General features: G+C 43.8%; 1 protein-coding gene across 1 annotated transcript in view; it reads left to right on the top strand.

Annotated features, from left to right (window-relative positions):
• Positions 1 to 23,708, top strand: part of Lct (lactase) — a 43,325-nt gene extending 19,617 nt beyond the window's left edge. Inside the window, exons 7-17 of the mRNA XM_046463748.2 lie at positions 2,847 to 3,492; positions 5,912 to 7,462; positions 8,125 to 8,393; positions 11,749 to 12,039; positions 12,299 to 12,497; positions 14,031 to 14,227; positions 16,377 to 16,486; positions 18,787 to 18,921; positions 20,368 to 20,591; positions 21,383 to 21,613; positions 22,388 to 23,708. Of these exons, the coding sequence (XP_046319704.1) occupies positions 2,847 to 3,492; positions 5,912 to 7,462; positions 8,125 to 8,393; positions 11,749 to 12,039; positions 12,299 to 12,497; positions 14,031 to 14,227; positions 16,377 to 16,486; positions 18,787 to 18,921; positions 20,368 to 20,591; positions 21,383 to 21,613; positions 22,388 to 22,611 (4,077 nt within the window). The 3' untranslated portion in view covers positions 22,612 to 23,708. The remainder of the gene's footprint in view (positions 1 to 2,846; positions 3,493 to 5,911; positions 7,463 to 8,124; positions 8,394 to 11,748; positions 12,040 to 12,298; positions 12,498 to 14,030; positions 14,228 to 16,376; positions 16,487 to 18,786; positions 18,922 to 20,367; positions 20,592 to 21,382; positions 21,614 to 22,387) is intronic.
• The last annotated feature ends 337 nt before the right edge of the window (positions 23,709 to 24,045 follow it).

Raw genomic sequence — 24,045 nt, forward strand, 5'->3', positions numbered from 1 at the left:
TGGAGATAGACAAATGGGACCAATTTTTAATTTTTCTTTTCTTGAGACAGGCTCTCAGGTGTTGCCCAGGCTGGTCTTAAACTCCCAGCTGGGCTCAAGCAATCTGTCTTGCCTCAGTTCCCCTAGTAACTGGGACTTCAGGCATGCACCACAATGCTAGGCTCTGGGGACCAAATTTCAAATGGGTTATTATGGGTTCTTTCCATCATGTCCCTTTTTCTTTCAGAATCTCCCAGAAAATCCAGCAGCTTTCCCTGGTAAGATTCTTTAGAGTAGATTTGTTAGGCTGGCTTTCCCTTTCATATTTTGGGTTCTGTTCCAGGTTAAGGGGAGAGATCAGCCATGTCCTCAACATGTTATAACCTTCTAGGAGAGATGTTAGTGGCACACATAATAAACTTAGAACAATTTGAAATGTTCACAATTAGAGCGAACTGGAACATCATGTGTAAGCAACACGATGAGATGCCAAAGCCCCTCTCTCAAAGCTTCTGTTCTGCTCTTGTTAACAAGTGACTGCGTGCCTGGAAAGCAGCCCCTTTGAAATCAAAAGGTTTCATGCTTTCTCAGTGTCTGCCTGTTGTAAAACTCATCCAAACCTTTTCTTCTTAGGTTTTTCTTATGACTGAGACTTTCTTAGGCTTTACTATGACTCCCAAGATATTTTTAGAGACTTTGAGAAAGTTCCCTTCACTCTTCTTCTCAAATTCTATTTATTTAGGCAAACACTGTATCACTGAGCCACATCCCCAGCTCCTTCAATTGTTGCTTGTTATTTATTAATTAACATGTTTTAATACTGAGATAGTCTTAGTTTGTAACAAGATACCATAGGCTGGTGGCTTAAACAACAGAGATGTTTTCTTCACACTACTGGAGGCTGGGAAATTCGAGATCAAGGTCTCTCTGGGGAGGGCTCTCATTCCGGTCTGCAGACTGCCCTCTAGCTATGTTCACACATGATGGGGAGAGCAAGAGCACACCCTGATGGCTCTTCCTGTGAGTACACTAATCTCACCAAGAGGGCGCCACCTTTGTGACCTCCCCTAAATCTCTTTACCTCCCTAAGGCTTCCTCTCCAAATACCGTCGCCTTGGGGTCTAGGGCTTCAACATACAGATTTTAGGGTGACGCAATTCAGTCCATAACAACTATTAAGGAACAATGTCTCATTACTAGTATTTCTTTCCATTCTTGGCTTTTTGCACTTAGGCCTTGGTTTAGTGCTCACTATTTACTTGGCATCATGTTATTAGCACTTTCCACATTGTATCACAGTGACAATGACTGTTTCTAATGGTTGCCTAATGGCCCACTGAGCACCCTGCCCAGCACAGACTAGTTAAGTAGGGCCCATTCCTGCATTTTGGAAAGGAGAAGTTTGCCAGTAGTGTTTAGAGCTCAATTAAGGACTAACATTCAGGACATAAGAAAAGCCAGGCGTGTTGCTTCCCAGGCCACATTTTGATATGAAATTCTTCAAAAGTACGTGTCCATCTTTTCAGATGATAAAAAGAAAAAAAAAAAACTAAGATTTAGCAACCTCCCTTCAGCACTCCAAGTTTTTGCTTGGTGCTTTACGTATGCGAATCTCACTTAGTCCTCCTGCATAATATACAGTTCTTGTAGAAAAGCTGAAATTGAGGGAACCGATAGTTCAAGTTTGCAGAGCAAGTTATTGACAGTCTTGATATGAAAGTAATCTTGTTATACTCCATACCACTCCATTTTTATCCCTATTTTCCCATGTTCCACCAAGAAAGCTGATAACTTTTCCAAGATGATGAGCTAAGTCTATAAAGAGACTCTGGGGATGCAGCTCAGTGGTAGATCACTTGCCTAGCACGCCACGAGCCCTGGGTTCCATCCCCAGCACTGTGGGGGGATAGTTCCTGGTTGTGGTTTTTCTTTATACATTTAAGAAGACTACAGAACAAGTAGGTTAGAAAAAGTGGTCTTCTCCCTTGTGCATTAATTAAAATAATACCCCTTTACCCTGGACTAATTGTTCAATAATCACTTATTGAGTAGAGAGGCTGGTTTCGAACTTGTGATCCTCCTGCTTCAGCCTCTGAGTCACTGGATTATAGGGATGTGGATTACAAACAGGCCCGGAGTCAGACTGTCTTGGTTTTATATTCTCACATTTCTCCTGACTGTATGTAGCCTTGTAGTTATTACACCTACGTGGATCTTGTTTTCCTCATATGTAAAGTGATAATTGCTGTAACTTGCCACATGAGGTGGTTGAAAGGATTATGTGACAGGATTTATTGAGCAGTAGGTGCTCTCGACATGTTATGTTCAGGTGGTTGTTGATGCTGTCGGTGTTGATTTGTTGATGTTGAACGTTTAACTCGTTGCCTCCCTGGTGTTAACACTGATGTTGATAGTGTTGACAATAATGTTTTTTCCTCACCGTACTGGGAATTAAACCCAGGAGGGTTTTACCTCTGAGCTACATTCATAGGCCTTTGTTACTTTTAACTTTATTTTATGGCAGCCCTCACTAGGTTGCTGAGGCTGGTTTTGAACTTGTGATCCTCCTGCTTAGCCTCTGAGTCACTGGATTATAGGGATGCGCCTCACACCTGGCTGATGTTGATTTTTTGATGTTATTATTGACTAGTTGACATTATTGACATTGGTGTTAATGTTGAGTTGTTGATGACTTGTTGAAAATAGTGTTGATATCATGTTGACAAAGTGTTGTCTTCTCTGTTGCCTTGATATTGACATTGGTATTAACTCATTGATGTTATTGTGGCCTTATTTTTGGCTCATTAGTGCTATTGTTGACATTGTCATTGACGCTAAGCGCTGTTTCCTTCTTTCTTCCTCACAAGGTGGCTCACTCGATCCTCAAGGCTCACGCCAGAACCTGGCACCACTATGACAGTCAGCATCGCCTGCAGCAGCAGGGGCATGTGGGCATAGTGCTGAACTCACACTGGGCAGAGCCCCTGTCTCCAGAGAGACCTGAGGACCTGATAGCCTCTGAGCGCTTCCTGCACTTCATGCTGGGCTGGTTTGCACACCCCATCTTTGTGGATGGAGACTACCCTGCCACTCTGAAGGCTCAGATTCAACAGATAAACAAACAGTGTCCCCAGCCTATGGCCCAGCTCCCTGAATTCACCGAGGCCGAGAAGCAGCTCCTAAAGGGCTCTGCCGACTTTCTGGGCCTGTCACATTACACCTCCCGCCTCATCAGCAAGGCCCAACGAGTCACCTGCATCCCCAGCTATGATAATATCGGAGGTTTCTCCCAACATGTGGACCCTGCATGGCCCCAAACTTCCTCTCCTTGGATTCGCATAGTGCCCTGGGGTATAAGGAGGCTGTTGCGGTTTGTGTCCCTGGAATACACAAGAGGAAAAGTTCCCATCTACCTGGCTGGAAATGGCATGCCCATAGGAGAGAGTGAAGATCTCTTTGATGATTCTTTGAGAGTGGATTACTTCAACCAGTATATCAATGAGGTGCTCAAGGGTAAGGACTGTGGATATGCTGGTGATCGGAAGATGGGAAGTATTTTTCCTCCAAGTCATTAGAGTTCTGTTAATGGAACAAAGAAGGTCTCCCAGGGCAATGAAGCCCAAAAAGCAGTATTGGTATCAATAGTGGGGAGTTCTTCACATCATCCTTCTAACTCTATTTCCCTGAAGGCTTATGTCTTTATTCCTGGGTTCTTGTTCCCTAGAACACCACCCTTCTACATTCTGTCTACCTGAGTTTTAGCAACCATCAGTTTTATCTTCTTGTTGTTGTACCGGATATTTAACTCAGAGGGCACTTTACCACTGAGCTAGAACTCTTTTTATTTGGAGACAGGGTCTTGCTCATTTACTGAGGCCAGCTTTAACCTTACAATCCTCCTGCCTCAGCCTCCTGAGTAGCTAGGATTATAGGTGCATGCCATGGTACCTAGCAAATCTTACCATTTTTAATACACTTTAAAAACAAATATTGAGGGGCTAGAGTTGTAGCTCAGTGGTAGAGCACTTGCCTAGCATGTATGAGGCACTGGGTTCAATTCTCACCATCACATAAAAATAAATAAATAAAATAAAGGTATTGTGTCAATCCACAGCTAAAAAAAAAATTGAGTGCCTATTATATGCCAGGTATTGTGCAAGACAGTAGAGGTACAATATTGAACAAACATTATTCCTTCCATAGGGAATTCACAATCTACTGAGAGTCACGGGCAAAGAATTAAAGTGTAGGATGACAAGGTCATGCATGGTGTGAGGACTCTTAGGTGGCACTCCAGCCCATTAACTCTTCCCTCATTGCTCTAGCCACCCTGATAGCCATCTCCTTTGACTGGCTATAAAATCTGTATTCCACATGACCTGGTTGACTGGTACCTACAGTTTCACTCTTATCTAACATACCAGTTCATATGTCTTTTTATTCCTAATGAGAAAAGATGGCAAATGGGTTTCCTCTCACAAGTGAGTCATGATCCCTGGTAGTAAGTGGCTGGCTGTCTGACCACAGGGCTGTGCTGACAAGGGTAGGAAACTGTCTAAATTCAGAGAGAAAGTCAATCGGTAAGACCTGAGGGGATAGGCACCCTCTGCCCCTCACTGGGACACATCTCAGTGTTAGCTACAATTCTGTTTTTCTTTTTAAATGATCTTGGAATTCCTTTGAGACATTATCTCAAGGATCCTTGAAATAGCTTTGTCCAGTAAAGACAGCGGATACTCTCCTCACAGGACAACTGCAAAAACCCATGCTTTGAGAGACTGACATCCCCAAACAGGAAGTGATTTGAGCCAGAAGCTTTATTTCTGGCTCAGTTCCTCCCTCTGCCCACTAAGCTGTAATGATTTTATCCATCCTTGTGTCCCCAGAGCCTAGCATAGACCTTGAACAAAGTCCGTGCTTATTAACTTATTTATTGAATGAACAGTGTTTTCTACCTCTTATGCAAGCAGTTGGTTAGTTGAGAGGTTTGTATAGCTTGAAAACAAACAGGCCTAATTCTCCACTGGCTCCAAGCTAGAGCCCACTACAGCCATTATCTTTTTACTTTGGCTCTGGTTTTTGGTTGACTTACTAGATCATTTGGCAAATTGAAGGTGAGTGAGGCTGCTGTAACAAATTACCCAGACTTGGTGGCTTAAAATAACAGAAATGTATTATCCCACAGGTCTAGAATCAGGAAGTCTAAAACTGAGGTCTCAATAGGGCTGCTTTCCCTCTCAAACCTGCAATAGAGATTCCTTCCTTGCTCTCTGCAGATTCTGGTGGCTCCAGGTATTCCGTGTCTTGTGGATACAGGACTCTAATCCCTGCCTCCAGCTTCACATGACCTTCTCCTGTTGTCATGCTTGTTGTCAGGATTAGGGTTTACCCAGTTAACCCAGAATGACCTCGTCTTGAAACTGTAGATTACCTGGGGTTAGGACTTGGATGTATCTTTTGGCAGGTCACCATTTAACCTACTGTACCAGGGAATAAATTTCTTTAGTCTTTTTTTAACATAGCATGTGTCATCATTTTATGCCAATATTACTAAATGTAAATAGGGAAGAACAAAAACAGTTTAAAAAAATTCAGGGCTGGGGTGTGGCTCAGTGGTGGAGTGCTCTCCTGGCATGCAGGGGGCACTGGTTTGATCCTCAGCACCACATAAATGTAAAGATGTTGTGTCCACCTAAAACTAAAAAATAAATATTAAAAAAAAATTAAGGCTGGCTCGGTGGCACATGACTATAATCCTTGTGCTCATTCTGGAAGAGGAAAAAGAATTAAATTTGAGGGGTAAACAAAGTCACCTCCAAAACTTTCAAGTCAGGAGAAAAAAATTTTAAAGCAACACTAGTAACAGAGTTTACTTATATTTTTTTCAATAATGATTATTTTAAAATAACCCTAATTTCTGTCTCCTTCACAGCCATCAAGGAGGATGCAGTGGATGTCCGTTCTTATATTGTTCGTTCCTTCCTTGATGGCTTTGAAGGCTCCTCTGGTTACAGCCAGAGATTCGGGCTGTACCATGTCGATTTCAATGACAGCAGCAAACCAAGGACTCCCAGGAAATCAGCTTACTTTTTCACCAGCATCATTGAAAAGAATGGTTTCCTCGCCCCAGTAGTAAAAAGACTGCCTCCTCCTAAAACAGCAGACTTCCCCTCCAAGGCCAAAGCTTTCACTTTTCCATCTGAGGTGCCCTCCAAGGCTAAAGTAGTTTGGGAAAAGTTCTCCAAACAACCTAAGTTTGAAAGAGACTTGTTCTATCATGGCACCTTCAGCGATGACTTTCTGTGGGGCGTGTCCTCTTCAGCCTATCAAATCGAAGGAGCTTGGGATGCTGATGGCAAAGGCCCCAGCATTTGGGATAACTTTACTCATACTCCAGGGAACAATGTGAAAGACAATGCCACTGGAGACATAGCCTGTGACAGTTATAACAAACTGGATGCGGATCTGAATATGCTTCGAACTTTGAAGGTGAAGGCCTATCGCTTCTCCATCTCCTGGTCTCGGATTTTCCCAACTGGGAGAATCGACTCTGTCAACACTCATGGTGTCAATTACTACAACAGGCTGATCAATGGTTTGGTGGCAAGCAACATCTCTCCCATGGTAACACTGTTTCATTGGGACCTGCCCCAGGCCCTCCAGGATATTGGAGGCTGGGAGAATCCGTCCTTGATTGAGTTGTTTGACAGCTATGCAGACTTCTGTTTCCAGACATTCGGTGACAGAGTCAAATTCTGGATGACCTTTAATGAGCCCACGTTCCAGGCATGGTTGGGTTACGGCATAGGAGAATTTCCCCCGAATGTGCAGGACCCAGGATGGACACCTTACAGGGTTGCCCATGCAGTCATCAAAGCTCATGCCAGAGTCTATCACACTTATGATGAGAAATACCGGCAGGAGCAGAAGGGGGTCATCTCACTGAGCCTTAGTGCACACTGGGCAGAACCCAAGTCACTAGGGATCCCAAGAGATGTAGAAGCAGCTGACCGAATGCTACAGTTCTCCCTGGGCTGGTTTGCCCATCCCATTTTTAGGAACGGAGACTATCCTGATGCCATGAAGTGGAAAGTGGGGAATAGGAGTGAACTACAACACTTGGCCAGCTCCCGCCTGCCCAGCTTCACTGAGGAAGAGAAGGCATACATCAGGGGTACAGCCGATGTCTTCTGCCTCAACACCTACTCGTCCAAAATCGTGCAGCACAAAACAACCAGGCTAGACCCACCCTCCTACGAAGATGACCAGGAGATTACTGAAGAGGTGGACCCTTCATGGACTGCCACGGCAATGAACCCAGCCGTGCCCTGGGGGACACGGAGACTGCTGAATTGGATCAAGGAAGAATATGGTGACATCCCCATTTACATCACAGAAAATGGAGTGGGGCTGTCAAACCCAGCAGTGGAAGACACTGATAGGATATTTTACCACAAAACCTATATCAATGAAGCTTTGAAAGGTATGTGAAGGTTCAGTTCATCTTATAAAATCTGTATGTCGTGTGCCTGAAATGTTTTGGCAGTGTGCTTTCACAGTCTCACTTTTATGCCCTAACTCCATATATTCCTTTCCTGTTTGGGAGTTACACATCCACTGACAAGCTGGGGGAAAAAGGTATGATCCTTTCTCCAAGAAAAATGTACAAATGTATATACACATAATCCCCCCCAAAGAATATTTTCATTAGTCCATTTATTCATTATTGAGCAATTACTTTGTTGATAAGTTCTATTTTAGATGCTGGGGATGCAGCAGGGAACAAAACATAAATTTCTGCCCTCATGGAGTTTCCATTTACCTCAGAACAACACCAATAATAACAAAAACCCTTCTTCTTTAAATGCAAACACCTGTGCTTCTGAAGTGGACTGAGGCCTTGAATTCAGGACATGCCTCTTTCTCTTAACAAAAGAATTTGATTTTGCAAAGATCAGTCATTAATACTGTAGGGTTATCTGAGATGGCAAAAAGTAAGATCCACAAGGTGTTTGGCTCTTAGAGCTTATGTTACTTTGTGTACAAGTTGATAGTTTAGGGTTGAGGAACCAGCACTTGGTGGGGTTCCTTGGAGATCCTGCCTCTTGATGTAAAGCTCTCCTCTTCTCTTTGGGATGTTCCCAGCCTATAGGCTGGATGGTGTAGACCTTCGAGGGTATTCTGTCTGGTCTCTGATGGACAACTTTGAGTGGCTGTTTGGCTACACAGTCAAGTTCGGACTGTACCATGTTGACTTCAATGACACGAACAGGCCTCGCACAGCAAGAGCCTCAGCCAAGTACTACACAGAGGTCATTACCAACAATGGCATGCCACTGCCCAAAGAGGATGAATTCCTATACGGACAGTTTCCAGAGGGCTTCATCTGGAGTACATCATCTGCTGCGTATCAGGTGGGGAGCTGAGAGCCCATCAACACTATGACCACATCCCCAAATCCCTGCTCCTGCCAGATCCTAGGGGTCCAGCTTCTTTACTTCCCCAAATTTGGTCAGACCAGCATGGTTGGTCTGTGCTGAGATGGGTGCTTGTAGAGCCAGGAGCAGGGAGAGCCTGGACGCCAACACAGGTAAAGACATGTGCGTATGCAGAGTCTTGCTGGACGCCTCTCTTCCTTACCTGGTCCTTCCAAGCAGGCAGGTTACCCAGTTTGCTTCTAAACCTGGGCCTGGGATTTTTCTGATGATCTAACATGAGACTGTTACCTTATTTATGCCACATGAGGCTCAACCAAAGATATGATAAAGGGCAGTGAATGCCTTGCTGGGAAGTTAGTAGTGGGTCTCTACCTCTATTTATCTGATACAGTAATGAGCATTCTGGACCTGGGCAGGGTGCTGAGCCTGTGGGGATTTTCTACATGACTATCACTGCTGAAAATATTTCAGGAAGATGAGGGTTAGCTACTCCCAAATGACTGCGTTACCGAGTGATAAAGGAAAGTCTCAGGCCGAATTCTGCTAGATATTTATCAGCTAAGTTAATTTGTGGGAAAACATAAAAAAAAGTTCATGTGTACTGTTTAGAGGATCAAGGAAACCCCAGATCTCAGTCCTCTTAGGTACTCTGGCCAACACCAGAACACAAAATATTCACTTGAGAGAATGCCAAGAGGCTGGATCCTGCTAAATCAGGCAACCCTCTGTCAGAGGTTTCTCATTAGGGGCTGACTGATATTTTGTACGAATGATTCCTTGTCACGGGGACTCTCGTGTACACTATAGGATGTTCAGAAGCATCTGTGGCTTTCTACACACTAGATGCCAGTAGATTCTCCACAGCTCCCAGCCCCTCCTGGCCCCATGCCCATTGTAATAACTGAAGCTTTCCAAACACTTGTACAGACATTTCTAACTGTACCCTTGAGGGCAAAATGACCCAGGGAGAACCACTGTCCCCTGGGTTTACAAGGGACACAGGAAGGACTAGATTTCTCCAAGGCTACAAGCCTTGTTAACTTCTTAGACCCTGTCTTGCAACGATAGGGCATGACTTGAAAACATTTTAGCCACCTCACATCTTGAATTTTGAGTTGTCATTGAGTGTCCATTTCCATTCATCATGGCACAGTCAAAAGGCATAGTTGTCACCATTCGTGACACTGAATATTCTGATGAGCAAAGTGTGGGTATGAATCAGGAAGGATGAGAAGCACTTATAGTTTGGGCTGTCAGCGCTTCTCAGCCATAAGCCTAGAGCACCAGTCGTCTTCCCCTCAGGACTGTGTATTCTTTTTTATTTTTTTAGTGTTTATTTTTTTAGTTGTAGTTAGACACAATACCTTTGTTTTACTTATTTATTTACTTTTTATGTGGTGCTGAGGATCGAACCCAGGGCCTTGCATGCACTAGGCAAGCTCTCTACAGCTGAGCCACAACCCCAGCCCCAGGACTGTGTATTCTTTAAAAAAAAAAAAAAAAAAAACTTTTATTGGTAAATCTTTACAGACATAGAGAAAAGTTGCAAAAATAGTAGACTCCCATATACCTTTTCCCAGACTCCTCAATTCTTTATATATCTTACCATATTTACTTATCTCTATGTATGTACACATGTATATATGTGTGCATGTGTATTTTTACAAATACTCACATGTGTATTATATTGAAATTTATTTTATTACTTGAATAAAAATAGTCATCTACCAGGATTTTCTACCATAAAATCAATAATATCTATTTCATACTTAGAAGCATTTTGTGGGGAGCTTCTTGGAGACTGTAAATATGTCCCTCATCAAATTTTACCCACTAGAGCTGGGGTTGTGGCTCAGCGGTAAAGTGTTCGCCTAGCACGTGCGAGGCCCTGGGTTCAATCCTCAGTATCACATATAAGTAAATAAAATAAAGGTATTGTATCCAACTACAATTAAAAAATAAACATTTAAAAAAAAATTTTACCCACTAGTTTTAGGAACTGCTAATACTGTTTGCTTAAATCAATTATTACCATAATGATTAACAAATAGTGATTTTTTTCAAATTCCATCATTCCTTTTATATTAGGTGACAATCTTTTTTCTCTTATTTATTTACTATATTATGTATATATCAATATATGTCCGTATACATAGTGATGCTATATATGTAAATACACATATTGATATATATTTACATATATATCATTGTTATGACCTTGTTGAATCCTATTTTATCCAATGGATTATACTTTTTACTTACTTATTAATTTAATTTTAGTACTGGGGATTGAACCCTTGGGCACCTTACCACTGACCTATATCTACAGCTCTTTGGGTTTTTTTCAGTGTCTAGTTTGAGATAGGGTCTTGTTGCTGAGGCTGACTTAAACTTGTGATCCTCCTTCTTCAGCTTCCTGAGTTGCTGGGATTATAGGCATCTACCACTGTACCTGACTCATTATTTAGATGCTCAAATTGTCCCAAATTTTTCCACGGGGGGGTGGGGGGTGGGGGGTGGGGGGTGGGGGGTGGCTTTTAGCTGGATCCTACACATTTTTTTTTTTTTGCTTTTGTTTTTGGCTGTGTTACGGATTAAACCCAGGGCCTTGGGCATGCTAGGCAAGTGCTCTATTAGCTCTGAACCCTACATCCTTTTGACATGGCCCATGTCAATCACTTCTCATCTTGCACCTTTTCTGCTCCAGCCTTTATCCAGCCTTTTCTACAATGACTCCTGGCTCCTTTAAGTGGAGCATGGTATTTAGAAACCATGATCTGGACACTGAATTTGCTCACTATTCGGGGGTGTCATTTCTAGGCCCTCTCAAGAACAGAGCCAGGAAATATAAGTACATACACACACACAGATTTATGTATATTTCTGCACCCACCTGTATATACTTAAAACCATGAATTCACACCATTATCATCAATATCAGTCCAACTCCATAGGGTCAATGCTAGCCTTTTCATTTTCTGTATTTGTATTTTTGCTTTCTGGTGCTGAGAAATCTAGCTTTGAGTATATTCGATATAGTTCATTCGATTTGTTCATCTCACTGCATTACCTAATCTTCCTCCCAGACCACCATACACACTGATAGCTTATTTACGTGGTGGGTGCTCTCCCAGCCAATCCTGGATGGACACTCAGTGTGATGGTGATACATTTGTACAGAAAGCTATAGGAGTTCAGAAACTGGAGGGGTAGTGAGAGAAGGCTCCCAGAGGAGGTGATGTTGAGAAACACCTGACTTGGGTTTTCCCCCCTGACAGGAATTTGAAAATTGACTGAATGACTTAATTTGACCATATCTTGTCATCTTAAGATCGAAGGTGCATGGAGAGCAGATGGCAAAGGACTTAGTATTTGGGACACATTTTCTCACACACCACTGAAGATTGAGAATGATGACAATGGAGATGTGGCCTGTGACAGTTATCACAAGATTGCTGAGGATTTGGTCGCCCTGAAGAATCTGGGTGTATCCCACTATCGTTTTTCTATATCCTGGACACGCATCCTCCCTGATGGAACCACCAAGTACATCAATGAAGCAGGCCTGAACTACTATGAGCGGCTAATTGATGCACTGCTGGCTGCCAACATCCAGCCCCAGGTGAGGGTGGGCCTTCATCAAGCCCTGAAAAGGCCCACATAGAGGAGTGAGGAACTGTTATTATAAATGAAATGTTATTGTAAATGAAATGCTGTTTTCAAATTTGATTTTTGAATTGTCCAAAAACTCACATGGCATTTTCTTTCCAACCTTGACCCCCATTCTCAGGTTTAGCAACATTTTTATGTAGGTGCATCTCATGTCAGTTATTTCCCATGGAAAGATAATTGTTGGAACTATCAATTCGGTTTTCCCACAGGTGACCCTGTACCACTGGGACCTGCCTCAGGCGCTTCAAGATGTTGGAGGCTGGCAGAATGAGACCATTGTGCAGCGGTTTAAAGAGTATGCAGATGTGCTTTTCCAGAGGCTGGGAGACAAGGTGAAATTTTGGATCACACTGAATGAGCCCTATGTCATTGCTTTCCAAGGCTATGGCAGTGGGACAGGAGCACCAGGTAAATGTCCTACACCTAACTTCTCAGCTCTTTGGAACATGGGCATCTTTGCACCTTGAAGACATGAAATCCAGGTGACAGGGAAGGATATGGCTATAAAAGCCCCATGGCAGTGTCTCAGAAACCCTGCCTCCTGCTCAAGGCTGCAGAGGTTTCCCTTCTTTTTTTTTGGGGGGGGGGGAGGGGTACTAAGGATTGAACTCAGGGGCACTCAACCACTGAGCCACATACCCAGCCTTATTTTGTATTTTATTTTGAGACAGGGTCTCACTGAGTTGCTTAGCATCTTGCTAAATTGCTGAGGCTGACTTTGAACTTGAAATCTTCCTGCCTCTTGAGCCATTGGGATTACAGGCGTGCACCACAGTGCCCAACCTGTAGAGGTTTCCCTTCTGGCACCACATTTGCTAAACACAAATATCACATCTTAGTACCTCAAGATGACTTCATTTCTTTGCTCTGTGACTCTGACCTGCCTCGGAGGGAAGTTCTTTCAAATTGGGATGTGGCAGATTGTTGTAGAGAAGGGCAATTCCTCAGGCTGCACAGGTTCATGTCTATTGCTCATAATCCCCAAATCCTGAAGATTCTAGTTACTGATTTTGGCTGACTGAGCCCATTTAATCTTAGTGAAGTCTCACCTGAGCCCACATGAGCTGCTGTGGTCTTACCTCACAGTGTGAGCACTCCTGAGTTCAGTGGAGTTACCACTGTGTTTGATTATGGAGAGTTGTCTTGGGCCCTGGTAGAGTGGTGCTATATCCTGGTTTGTATATACAAACGTTATAGACAATGTTTCTAAAATTAAAACAAACAAAAAACTAAACATTTAATTCCAAAACACATGGGACCACGAGGGCTTTGAACAAGGGACTGTGAACCTGTTTTTGCCTCTTATAAAACATCCAACTTCTCTTTCCTTGGATTCTAAGCTGATGAGAGTAAATTTGTGTTCATCTTTGTGATTCCTCCGAATCATGTGTAAGAGCTGGAAAGAGCCATGGGGAGATGGCTCAGATCATCAGATCATCAACTGGGCCTTGGTTGGCATTTTAGTTTGGGCAGCCTTTCCCATAGGATTTGCTCTCAGTCATCTTCTTATCAGCTGCTTGCATTTGCTATGTTCTCCCATCTGGGTCCCCAGAGAGCTCTGAGACGTAACTCCTAAGGCACACGCTGTTGTGTGTATTCTGCTTGAGACATACGAGCCATTCTTTTAGGGGAGAGAGAGACAGAGCCAACATTCATCAAGTGCCTTCCCTTTGCCAGACATACTGGGTGCTTCACATACAAGGGACATACAAAGTCAACAACTTTCCTTCTCACCATCACTCTCTGATGCCCATTCTAGTGAGGAAGAAACTAAGGCTGAATTACTTGCTCAAAGTGACAGGGCATCTAGTAAGAGGTAGAACTAGGATTTGAGTTTGTCTTCCTAATGCCAAATCTTTCTCCCAAACACAGAGGGACTTTTGTATGCAGGGAATAACTCCCTTGGTCATGCTCATTCTGTTGACATGTGTCTGTTTCCAGGAATCTCCTCTGACACTGCTCCCTACATTGCTGGCCACAACCTAATAAAGTCTCATTCCGAGGTCTGGCATCTGTACAATGATGTGTACCGCGCCCAGCAAGGTGGCATTATTTCCATCACCATCAGCAGTGACTGGGCTGAGCCCAGGGACCCCTCCAACCAGGAAGATGTGGAGGCAGCCAGAAGACATGTTGAGGTCTGGTTTCCTTCGGGACAGTGTTCACTCTTATCTGTTTTCCTCTCTTGTAGTGGACCAATGGAAACCAAATTACACTGGGAATCAAAAATTTAGGATCTAGGCTCAGTTTTGCTATTACCCGATTTTGTGAGCTTGGGGAAACCATCTAACTTTCTACACCTTAGTTTTTGTTTTTTTTAACCTGTCAATTAGAGATGCCCTACCTATCTTGTAGGTTTGTTGTGATAAAAGATAACCCAACTTCTTATCACGCTTAAGTCCTAAAAATTTATTTGTACATGTAGTCTTTCCTGAATATAACACTGATTTGAAGCCATCTATAGAAAGAAATCCCATCTCTTCAATCTCTCTGCATTGTCTTTAGTGGCCAACAGATCTGGGGCTGCACACTTCTCTCGGTGTTGCCATCTAATTTTATTTGTTCCAGCCTAAGAATTCCTTAAATTGGGGGCTTTAGATTCTGTAAAACTCATTAGTAAATACCATGAGTTTAAGTCAAGGATGTCCATCTTGGTTGTGGAATCTTGCCCCTGGAAAATAGCAACACCAGTAGTAAGTTGATGGTAACATGGCCCACTGCATCTCAGTATGGCTCCTGACAAGAAAGTGGGGGTAAAGAATGGCCCTCATTCATGGGACAGCTTTTTCCCTGGATCCTGCTAGCACCCCTGAATTAGAAGGCACCCTCTACCAAGTCTTGGTATCAAAGGCAGGCATGGGTCTCCATCCTCCATATTGTTTCCCACTTTTGGTTCTGCAGAGGAGTCCTTCATTTCAGAATCACAGCACTAGTAAATTAGAGCAGTAATTTTACCCCCTGAAGTCAAAATCCCAAACCTCAGGAAATGTTAAGACTGTAGTATCATTAGATTGCACCATTTTTTGGGGAACTGTAGTACTGCAGCTCAGCACTACAACAGACACATCTCCTGTTAGTCAGCTTCCTCAAAAGGTCCAATTTGTTACCCTACAAGTGCACTGTACCAGGGTATATGTGTTCTAAGCCTCATCTCAGACTGAGTGGAAGGCTGCCCTCGCCCCACATTCCAGAATAAAGAAGCCTCTTAAGCTCTCTAGCATTATATATTTTGGTGCCACATATCCTCTTAATAAGGATGGCTTAGACCTTATTAAAGAAAATAGGTTTTCGGTGGAGGTGGATATAGTTCAGTGGTCGAGTGAATGCTTAGCTTGCATGAGACCCTTGGGTTTGATACCCAGTACATGTGTGTGCACATACACACACACACAAAGGTTGAACAGATCCCCACTTTGAAGGGGAGGATACTTTTTTGGGGGTATTAAACCTAGAGGTTCTTCACCATCGAGCACATCCCCGGCCCTTTTTATTTTATTTTGAAACAAGTCCTCACTAAGTTGCTGAGGCTAACTTCAATTTTGCAATCCTCCTGCTTCCACCTCCAGGGTTGCTGGATTACAGGCATGTGCCACAGGGTTTTGAACCTAAAGTCCATAAAGCAACCTGGGCAGCCAGGAAAGAATTGCAATTCAGCTGGGTACGGTGGTGCATGCCTGTACGGTGACTCAGGAGGATGAGCAGGAGATCAAAGCCAGCTTCAGCAATGAAGAGGTGCTAAGCAACTCAGTGAGCCTCTGTCTCTAAATAAAATACAAAATAGGGCTGGGAATGTGGCTCAGGGGTTGAGTGCCCCTGAATTCAATCCTTGGTACTCCCCCCACCCTCCCCCCACACACAATTGCAACTCAGCCCTTCTCAGAAACTTCTGGTTGATCTTTGATAAGGATTAAGTTATTAGTTCAACTGCTCTGCAGTAGGAGAGGGAATCAGTGGCCTAGGGGCTTTGAGTGTCTCCTTCCTTTTCTGTCCAACCCTTCTAAGGACGGCCAGGAAGCACTTGTGGAGAACCAAGGCCAGTGGTCAGTTTTTCCTCCCACTGTAATTACTGAGGACATAGCTCTGTCCTAAGAACCATGCTGTAGCTATGCAAACAGAAGCAGGTAGAAAGACCTGCAGAGACTTATTCAAAACATGCACATACTAGGGACAGTAGAGCACCAGGTCATGGGAAGGGGAGGTTTTGTAGGCAATGAGCAGGGACACTGCTCTCTCTCAATGACACTTATAATGCTATATATAAGGCTGACTGTTCCCCACCCCCAACAGTTTATGGGAGGCTGGTTTGCACATCCTATTTTCAAGAATGGAGATTACCATGAGGTGATGAAGACTCGAATCCGTGAGAGGAGCTTGGCAGCAGGACTCACCAAGTCTCGGTAAGGTCTTATGCCCACAGTGGTGAGCGCATGGGTACTGGGGCCAGAGAGGCATGTCTCAGTTAGCTTCTCTCTGAATTTCCTTGCTTGCTGGGAAGATTATATGTGGTGGCATATGTTAAGTTTGTACTTGACAATTATTATACTATTATTGTTATTCTTAGGAACATCCAGGGACTCTGTCCTAAGAGCAGCCATGTCTTAGCAATCCTACTAAGTCACTCCAAAGACAAATTGGCCAGCTTATCCGATCTTATTTCACTTATCACTTTTTGAGTCAATGTGGATAGCAATGGGTAACTGCCCATTTTGTGCATTTTGTCGGCAGAGGTGATTGTTTGAATCAAAGTATCCCCACTTCCTGGTCCACCCCACTTCTTGTCAAGGAAGTAATAGCAACAGCAGGAACTGCTATCATTTGTTGATCTTCCACTGGTACTTTTGTTCCTAATTTAAAGATGAGTAAACTGAGACACAAAGATCTGGGCAGGAGCTGGACATGGTGGCGAATGCCTGTAATTCCAGTAGCATGGGAAACTGAGACAGGAGAATTGCAAGTTCAAAGTCAGCCTCAGCAAAAATGAGGCGCTAAGCAACTCAGTGAGACCTCTTTCTAAATAAAATACAAAATAGGACTGGGGATGTGGCTAAGTAGTTGAGTGTCTTTAAGTTCAATTGTCAGTACCCCAAAAAAACCCATTAAGGCAAGTTCACTCACCTATTAAAGTGACGCAACTGGGATTCAAAGCCAGGCTGCCTGCCTCCCGGATCCACAGCGTAGGTCTAAGAATCATCCAACTGGTAGAAGTGTGGTGTGTGGAAGGGCACAGAGCGATGGTCACTGGCCTTATGGGAATATACACACTTCATGATGGCTCACAAGGGAGGGTGGTGAAAGGAATTCACCAGGCATGGGTTCACATACAGCTTTTAAGTCTTTTCCCCAAACGCCACCAAAAAGCCCATCTGTGAATGATTAGAAAATCCACTTCTCACTGTATAACGCACTCCTGGCTTGTTTAGGACAATCCTGCTGAGCAGGTTGTGCCTAAAGGTCTGATGTGCTAACTCTGGTCTCCAATAAGCAAGTGAGTAGTCTGGCCCATTCATACAACTTTGGTGAGCTGCTACAGGGTTATCTAGGTCAGAGCCCAGTGGGGGCCAACTAAGGAGAAGAGTACAAGTCTGGCTTCTCTAGTTGCTGACAGACCAGCTAGAAGACAGTATTCCCTGGAATTCTATTCTCCAATTTCTTCAGTACAAATAAAACTCAGATGAGATCAGGGTGTGCAAGATAGACCTAGGAGACTTCATAGATGAGGCAGAACATCAGTCGACAATGACTTGCATTTAGTTGAGTAGAGGTCATTCCACCCAAGAAGTGGGGGTGTGAGTACAAGCCTAGAGGTAAGAATGAAGTGTGTGCTGCTAAAAGTGGGGAGACGGAACTGTAGCAGTGAAGAAGATTGGGACTGCGTGGTGGGGGGTCTGGGAAGCCAGGCACAGGGCTTTGGAGCCACAGGCCCTGAGGAGCGAGGATATGAGAAGATGCTGGGCTTTAGTTTTTACGCAGCATTTCAGAAACCCTAGAGAAGGTTGGTTTTGATCCCCTAGGTTAATGATAGCAGAAAAGTCAAGAATGTGTTGAGGTCTAAGCAGGGTAACACCTGGTATATCTAAACCAGAGCACCAGGGTCTCCCTGTCAGCCTGTGTGTGCACTTGTGATATGGGTGAAAGGCTACCCTGTAGATACAAAACACAAGTGTGTGGTAGTCAAGTTTCATAGAAAAGTCTCCTCATTCAGAAAACATGGAAACCAAGTCCCAGGTACACGTTAAGCCCAAACATCTATTACTCAATTTGTAAAAATATTCCCTTACGAATTAAGGATAGACTTTAGAGAAAAGACGCCTGAACAAACCAACAGCAAAAATAGATGAACTTTAAAAAAACAAGGAAATACAAGTTATAAGAGAGAACTTTATGAACAAATAGTCTTGAGATATGTACCTCAGATATGTTTTTGATTTTGAAATTTATCACAGATGGTACATATCAGAATTTGCATGTTAATGCTGGAAGAAAATACACTGTGTGTGGCCCTGCAGCGGGAGCTTATAAAAGGGCAGTGAGGTTGTGGGTGGGAGGAGCCTACTTGGCCACTCCTACCTGCCAGCAGCCTCTAGCCATGGTCAAGTGCCTGGAATCCAGAGCGACCCCTCATAACATAAGGGGGTTTCCATAAAGGTGATTCTTCCTAAAAGTCCCTCACCCTTAATGCCTCATTTCACCCACCCAGGCTCCCAGAGTTTACTGAGAGTGAGAAGAGGAGGATCAATGGCACCTATGACTTTTTTGGATTCAATCACTATACCACCGTCCTAGCCTACAACCTTGATTATCCTCCTACAGTATCTTCCTTTGATGCAGACAGGTAAGTCAGTCAGTCTGTCTTTTGGAAGGACAGAAAGGTCCCCCTGATGCCATATACACAAGTGATGGGAATATAATGCTTGCTTTTCCTACATGCTTCCCTTAAGCAGAGGTGCTTGGTTTTCAGAAACATTTTCAAGTTTTTTTTTTTTCCCTGACAAATTTATCTCACTTCTTAGATTATTTCAGTCAAAATAACAATGAGCTCCCCCACGATCCCATTTCAAGGCAATAGCAAACTATTATTCTGTACTACACAAATAGTACAGGTTCATGGAGGAAACATTCGAAAATAAGAATGGGATCACCTGATCCCCTGGTACTGGGGATTGGACCCAGACACACTGTATCATTGAGATAAATCCCAGCCCTTTTTATTTGAGACAGGATCTTACTAAGTTGCTTAGGGCCTCGCCTCACTTAGTTGCTGAGGTTGGCTTTGAACTTGGGATCCTCCTGCCTCAGTCTCCCCCGTCACTGGAATTACAGGTGTGTGCCACCACGTTTCAAAGTTACATATGGGGAGCATCTACATCTTTTTCTACATATTACTTATATAGGAGTATATGACATGTAAATTATAACTATTACAATAAGCAGGACTAGTTTCTACATTATTTTGTTCCTTTTCAACAAGCATCTTTCCAAATTAGTACTTCTGAACCTGTTTAGGTTCTTTTTTCAAAAACAAGTCCTTATACCCCTATTACCCCCACTGTATTCTGAAATCACCAGCCAGGCTCTCAGAGAGGGGCTGTCAGTACTCTTGGTGCCTCATCGATCCAGGGACTATATCCTCCACAGACTTAACTAAAGCTTACAAAACAGCCCACATTTAGTTCAGCTGAGTAATTCAGGTACTAATAAAACTAAACTTTTTTTCCCTGAAAGATTTGTGTATAAGTATTTAAGTGGTTGGTCTAAGAGATGCCCCAGCATGGTGTCTCCCCCCACCCCCCAGCAAATACTCTTTTTTAAGTAGTTCCCTCCCTTGTTCATCACTGGAGATACCCGAAGCAGGCCCAAGCCTGTCCGTCCCTGTCACCACAGTGACTCCCAGTAAGGGTGCCCATGGCATTGACTAGACATAGGTGACTCAGGGAAACCTGTTTTGTTGGGAGATAGGCAGAGCCATTCATATCAGTATGAGGTGACATCTGTGAACAGGGAGCCCATGGAGGGTTAAGCTGCATGGGCAAGACCATTTCTCTGCATAGGTGGAGTGCAGAGAATGGGGAGCAGAAGTGGTGTGTCAACAATACATCAATATTGAGTGGGGCAATTAGAATGAATGAAAGAGATTTTGGGGTGATTGATTCTTCTGGGTTTAGCATGACCCTTAAGTTTAGAAAAACCTAAGGCTTTTCCTCCCATAAATCCTGTTTTGTGTAAAGAGCCTCTGAGGAGTCACAAAACAAAACCTAACCTTTAGTTTTTGAACTCATAGGGGAGTTGCCATAATTGCCGACCCTACTTGGCCAGAATCTGGCTCCGTCTGGCTGAAGATGACACCTTTTGGCTTTAGAAGGATCCTTAACTGGTTAAAGGAGGAGTACAACAATCCTCCAATTTATGTAACAGAGAACGGAGTGTCCCAGAGGGAAGAGACAGACCTCAATGACACTGCAAGGATCTACTACCTTCGCAGTTATATTGACGAGGCCCTTAAAGGTAAAACAGACCTACGACTTCTTTCACGTGCATCTTTCACTGTTGGAGACATGGCCAATATCTGCAGGGGAAGGCTAATGCCATATCCCAATGTCAAAGTAAAGACAAAGATAAGGCTTCTTGCTCCTATTGGGGCAGGACTCCCCCGCCCATCCCTTCTTTCCTAGCTCTACATTCAACGGGAAAACCCAGATGCTCAACACTGACTAGACCTAAGTTCTTGGCATGAGTCATTTGTTCCCCTTGATCCTATGCTGGATGGTTCTGAACGTGGCATCCCCAAGGCAGGGCCAAGAGAAATAGGCTGGGTTGTTGCAATGTAGAGTAGCTTGTTCCTCAAGCAAAACAACTTAGGATGGGACTTACGGGGGGGGGGGGCGGGGGGCAGAAAATGATTCTAAGTGAGCCATGCTAGGTAAGAAGATGGTCAGGAAATCCTTTCCTTCTAGGAGCTGTTGGTTTCCTGTAGGGAAGAACACTGACATTCTAAGGCCCTGACCCACACCAGTCTCCTATGCTGAAAAGAGAGGGGCAACAGATTGTTCAGTGGAGTTAGCTTAGTCTACCTATGTGCCCAACACCCATTTAGGGCTGAGTCTTTATAGAAAGATGTTGGTGGCACTGCAGCTTCACCACAAAGGATTTGCTAACAATCATTAAAAGTAAGGGGCAGCTCTTTTAAAAGGTAGGGCCTGGGCTCCCTTCACTCTCCAAGTTGGGACACAGGAAGCCTGGCAGAGAGGTGCCTTATGAGACAAGGAGAGCTCATGCCTGGGCCTCTGTTTGGACAGCTGTGCAGGATAAGGTGGACCTTCGAGGATACACGGTTTGGAGTTTGATGGACAACTTCGAGTGGGCCACGGGCTATGCAGAGAGGTTTGGTGTACATTTTGTGAACTACACTGACCCTTCTCGGCCAAGGATCCCCAAAGCATCAGCCAGCTTCTATGCCTCGGTAGTTCGATGCAATGGCTTCCCTGACCCTGCGGCAGGACCCCACCCTTGTCTCCACCAGCCAGAAGGTGAGAGGTGGCTCTGGAGGGATGAAGGGTGAGCGGGAGGGCCTGTTTTCATCTACAGTATTACCTTCCTCTCTGCCTCTCCATCTTCATTCATTCAACCAAGATTCATTTGAATGCTCCAGACATCCTTAGAATGCATGAAACAAAGGACACGTAGGGCTGGTGTTACACCCAGAAACTATAGAGACCTAATGTAGGAACAAGCAGGTTCAGATTCTTCTTCCAACCCTACCAATAACATGCTGTGCCACCTCAGGCAAAAAACTATAGACAAATGCTTTAGGCCATTACAAGGATCAAATAAGAGGACTGTGAAAAGCACACTGCAATGGCCCATTGTTTGTTGACTGCATAAATGTACACAATGCAATTTAGATTACATCCTAATTACTAATAGAAATATTTAAAATATAAAAACTGCCAGCCAGGTGCTGTGGCACATGCCTATAATCCCAGCGGCTTGGGAACCTGAGGCAGGAGGCTCACAAGTTCAAGGGGCAGCTTCAGTTGTCGCAAAAAGGGCTGGGAATGTGGCTCAGTGATAAACTGTCCCGGTTAAATCCCCAGGAACCTCCCAAGATTTAGAGGTTCTTAATACACCTCAAGGGATGGGCATCTTCACTGTAGCAACATGCCCACACTGGCTGTGCAGATTTGGGGTACTATGTAGCCCCCGGACTTCAAAGACTCAGCTGGGGCCTCTCTATTGTCCCAGAGATTGGATAACTTGTGTATGCACTGAATCACATACTGCCCTCTGTTGTCCTCTCCTAGATGTTGGGCCCACCTTCAGCCCAGTGAGAGAGGGAGAGGAGGTCCAGTTCCTGGGGCTGACTCTCAGCATCACGGAGGCGCAGACAGCTTTGTATGTGCTCTTTTCTCTTATGCTTCTTGGAGTCTGTGGCTTGGCATTTCTGTCATACAAATACTGCAAACGCTCCAAGCAAGGAAAAACACCAACAACCCAACAGGAATTGAGTAAAATCTCTTCATTCTGACAAGTCACCACTTCCCACACTCTGCAAAGCAGGCCTACTTTCTTGATATGTTTTTGCCAGCACCAAGCTCCATAAGGTATTGTATTCTGCCCATACTGGACTTCTTCATTAAGGCCTTCTACACTGTCAGAAATGACCTCAACCTTGACTGGACTTTGAGTTCCTGATTAAAATGGAATTACTTGCATCTTGCCACAGTCTTGGGAATTCATCTGAATGTTAGAGTAGCCCACAGGTGGTTCTTGTGGAAAAGTGCAGATACTGGTCTGTTGTATCCTTGAGTTTTTGAAGATGGAATCATGAGTAAAAACCGTAAAAATCCTTTTTAGAAGAAATCAAACCTACTGTATAGAATAACTATGATATCATATCACCCTCTCCAAGTTTTCTGAGCCTTATAATTTTCCTTAGAAAATAAAAAACTGTTCTATACACTGTTTTATCTCCTATGTCTGCTTCACCTAGAGAAAGGGTCAACAGAAGGTATAAAGTCTTGAGTCATTTAGCACCCTACTAACTTTCCCAAACCAGACCAAGGCTGTCTGCTTAAATTATACTTCCCCTACTGTCACCTTTTAGGTCATCCTGGCTCTCCTACAATATGACTTCTAAGGGCCCTGAACTAGGATTTCAAAGTCCAGGTGATCTGACCTGGGCTTAGTTAAGACTGTTCCCTTCTTCTTCTCCAATCTAAAATAGTTCTGACCATCCCACATTTCTTGTCTGAAAATGCTATTCCTTCTGCCTAGGATCCCCCTTTTTCTGAAAACACTCTCAAGTCAAAAGCAGCTCAAATAATGAGCTTCCTCTTCTGGATGGCTTCCATAAATTCCCCAGGCAGATCCTCCTTCCTGTAATTTACTTGTAAACATCCTCCCCTCCCCCACATTATGGTTAGACCACATATTTCATAATTCTCTGCCATTAGACCTAGTCAATGACCATTTCCGTCTTTGGCAAGTACCTGGGAGCAGAGAAAGATATGGTCTTCATCAATCCCCTTGAATGTTCTAAGAGATAACTGCACTGTCAAATATTTACAAAAAAGGTGGGGGTTGCAGCTCAATGGTTGAGTTCTTGCCTAACAATTGTTCAAACCTCAGCACCCGAGGAAAAAAAAAATTTAATTGGTTTTAAGAGTGATATGCCCGAGGGCTGGGGTTGTAGCTCAGTGGTAGAAGCATTTCCCTGGTACATGCAAGGCACTGGTTTGATCCTCAGCAATCCTTATTTAAATAAATAAAGTATTGCATCCATGTATAACTACAAAAAAGTGACATACCTGAAATTTTGTTTCTTGTTATCATCCCTCACCTGAATTATGTCTATGGAAAATTCCTACCAAAATGTTCCAATTTCATGAGTCCCAACCAGCCAAACTGTATGAGTCAGGTGTACATTTTGTCAGATGCAGTAGTTCTAAAATTGATATTA

The sequence above is a fragment of the Marmota monax genome, unplaced genomic scaffold (genome assembly GCF_021218885.2).
Source record: "Marmota monax isolate L192 unplaced genomic scaffold, Marmota_monax_Labrador192_F-V1.1 WCK01_AAM20220418_F8-fsc00034, whole genome shotgun sequence".
NCBI classification, from domain to species: domain Eukaryota; kingdom Metazoa; phylum Chordata; class Mammalia; order Rodentia; family Sciuridae; genus Marmota; species Marmota monax.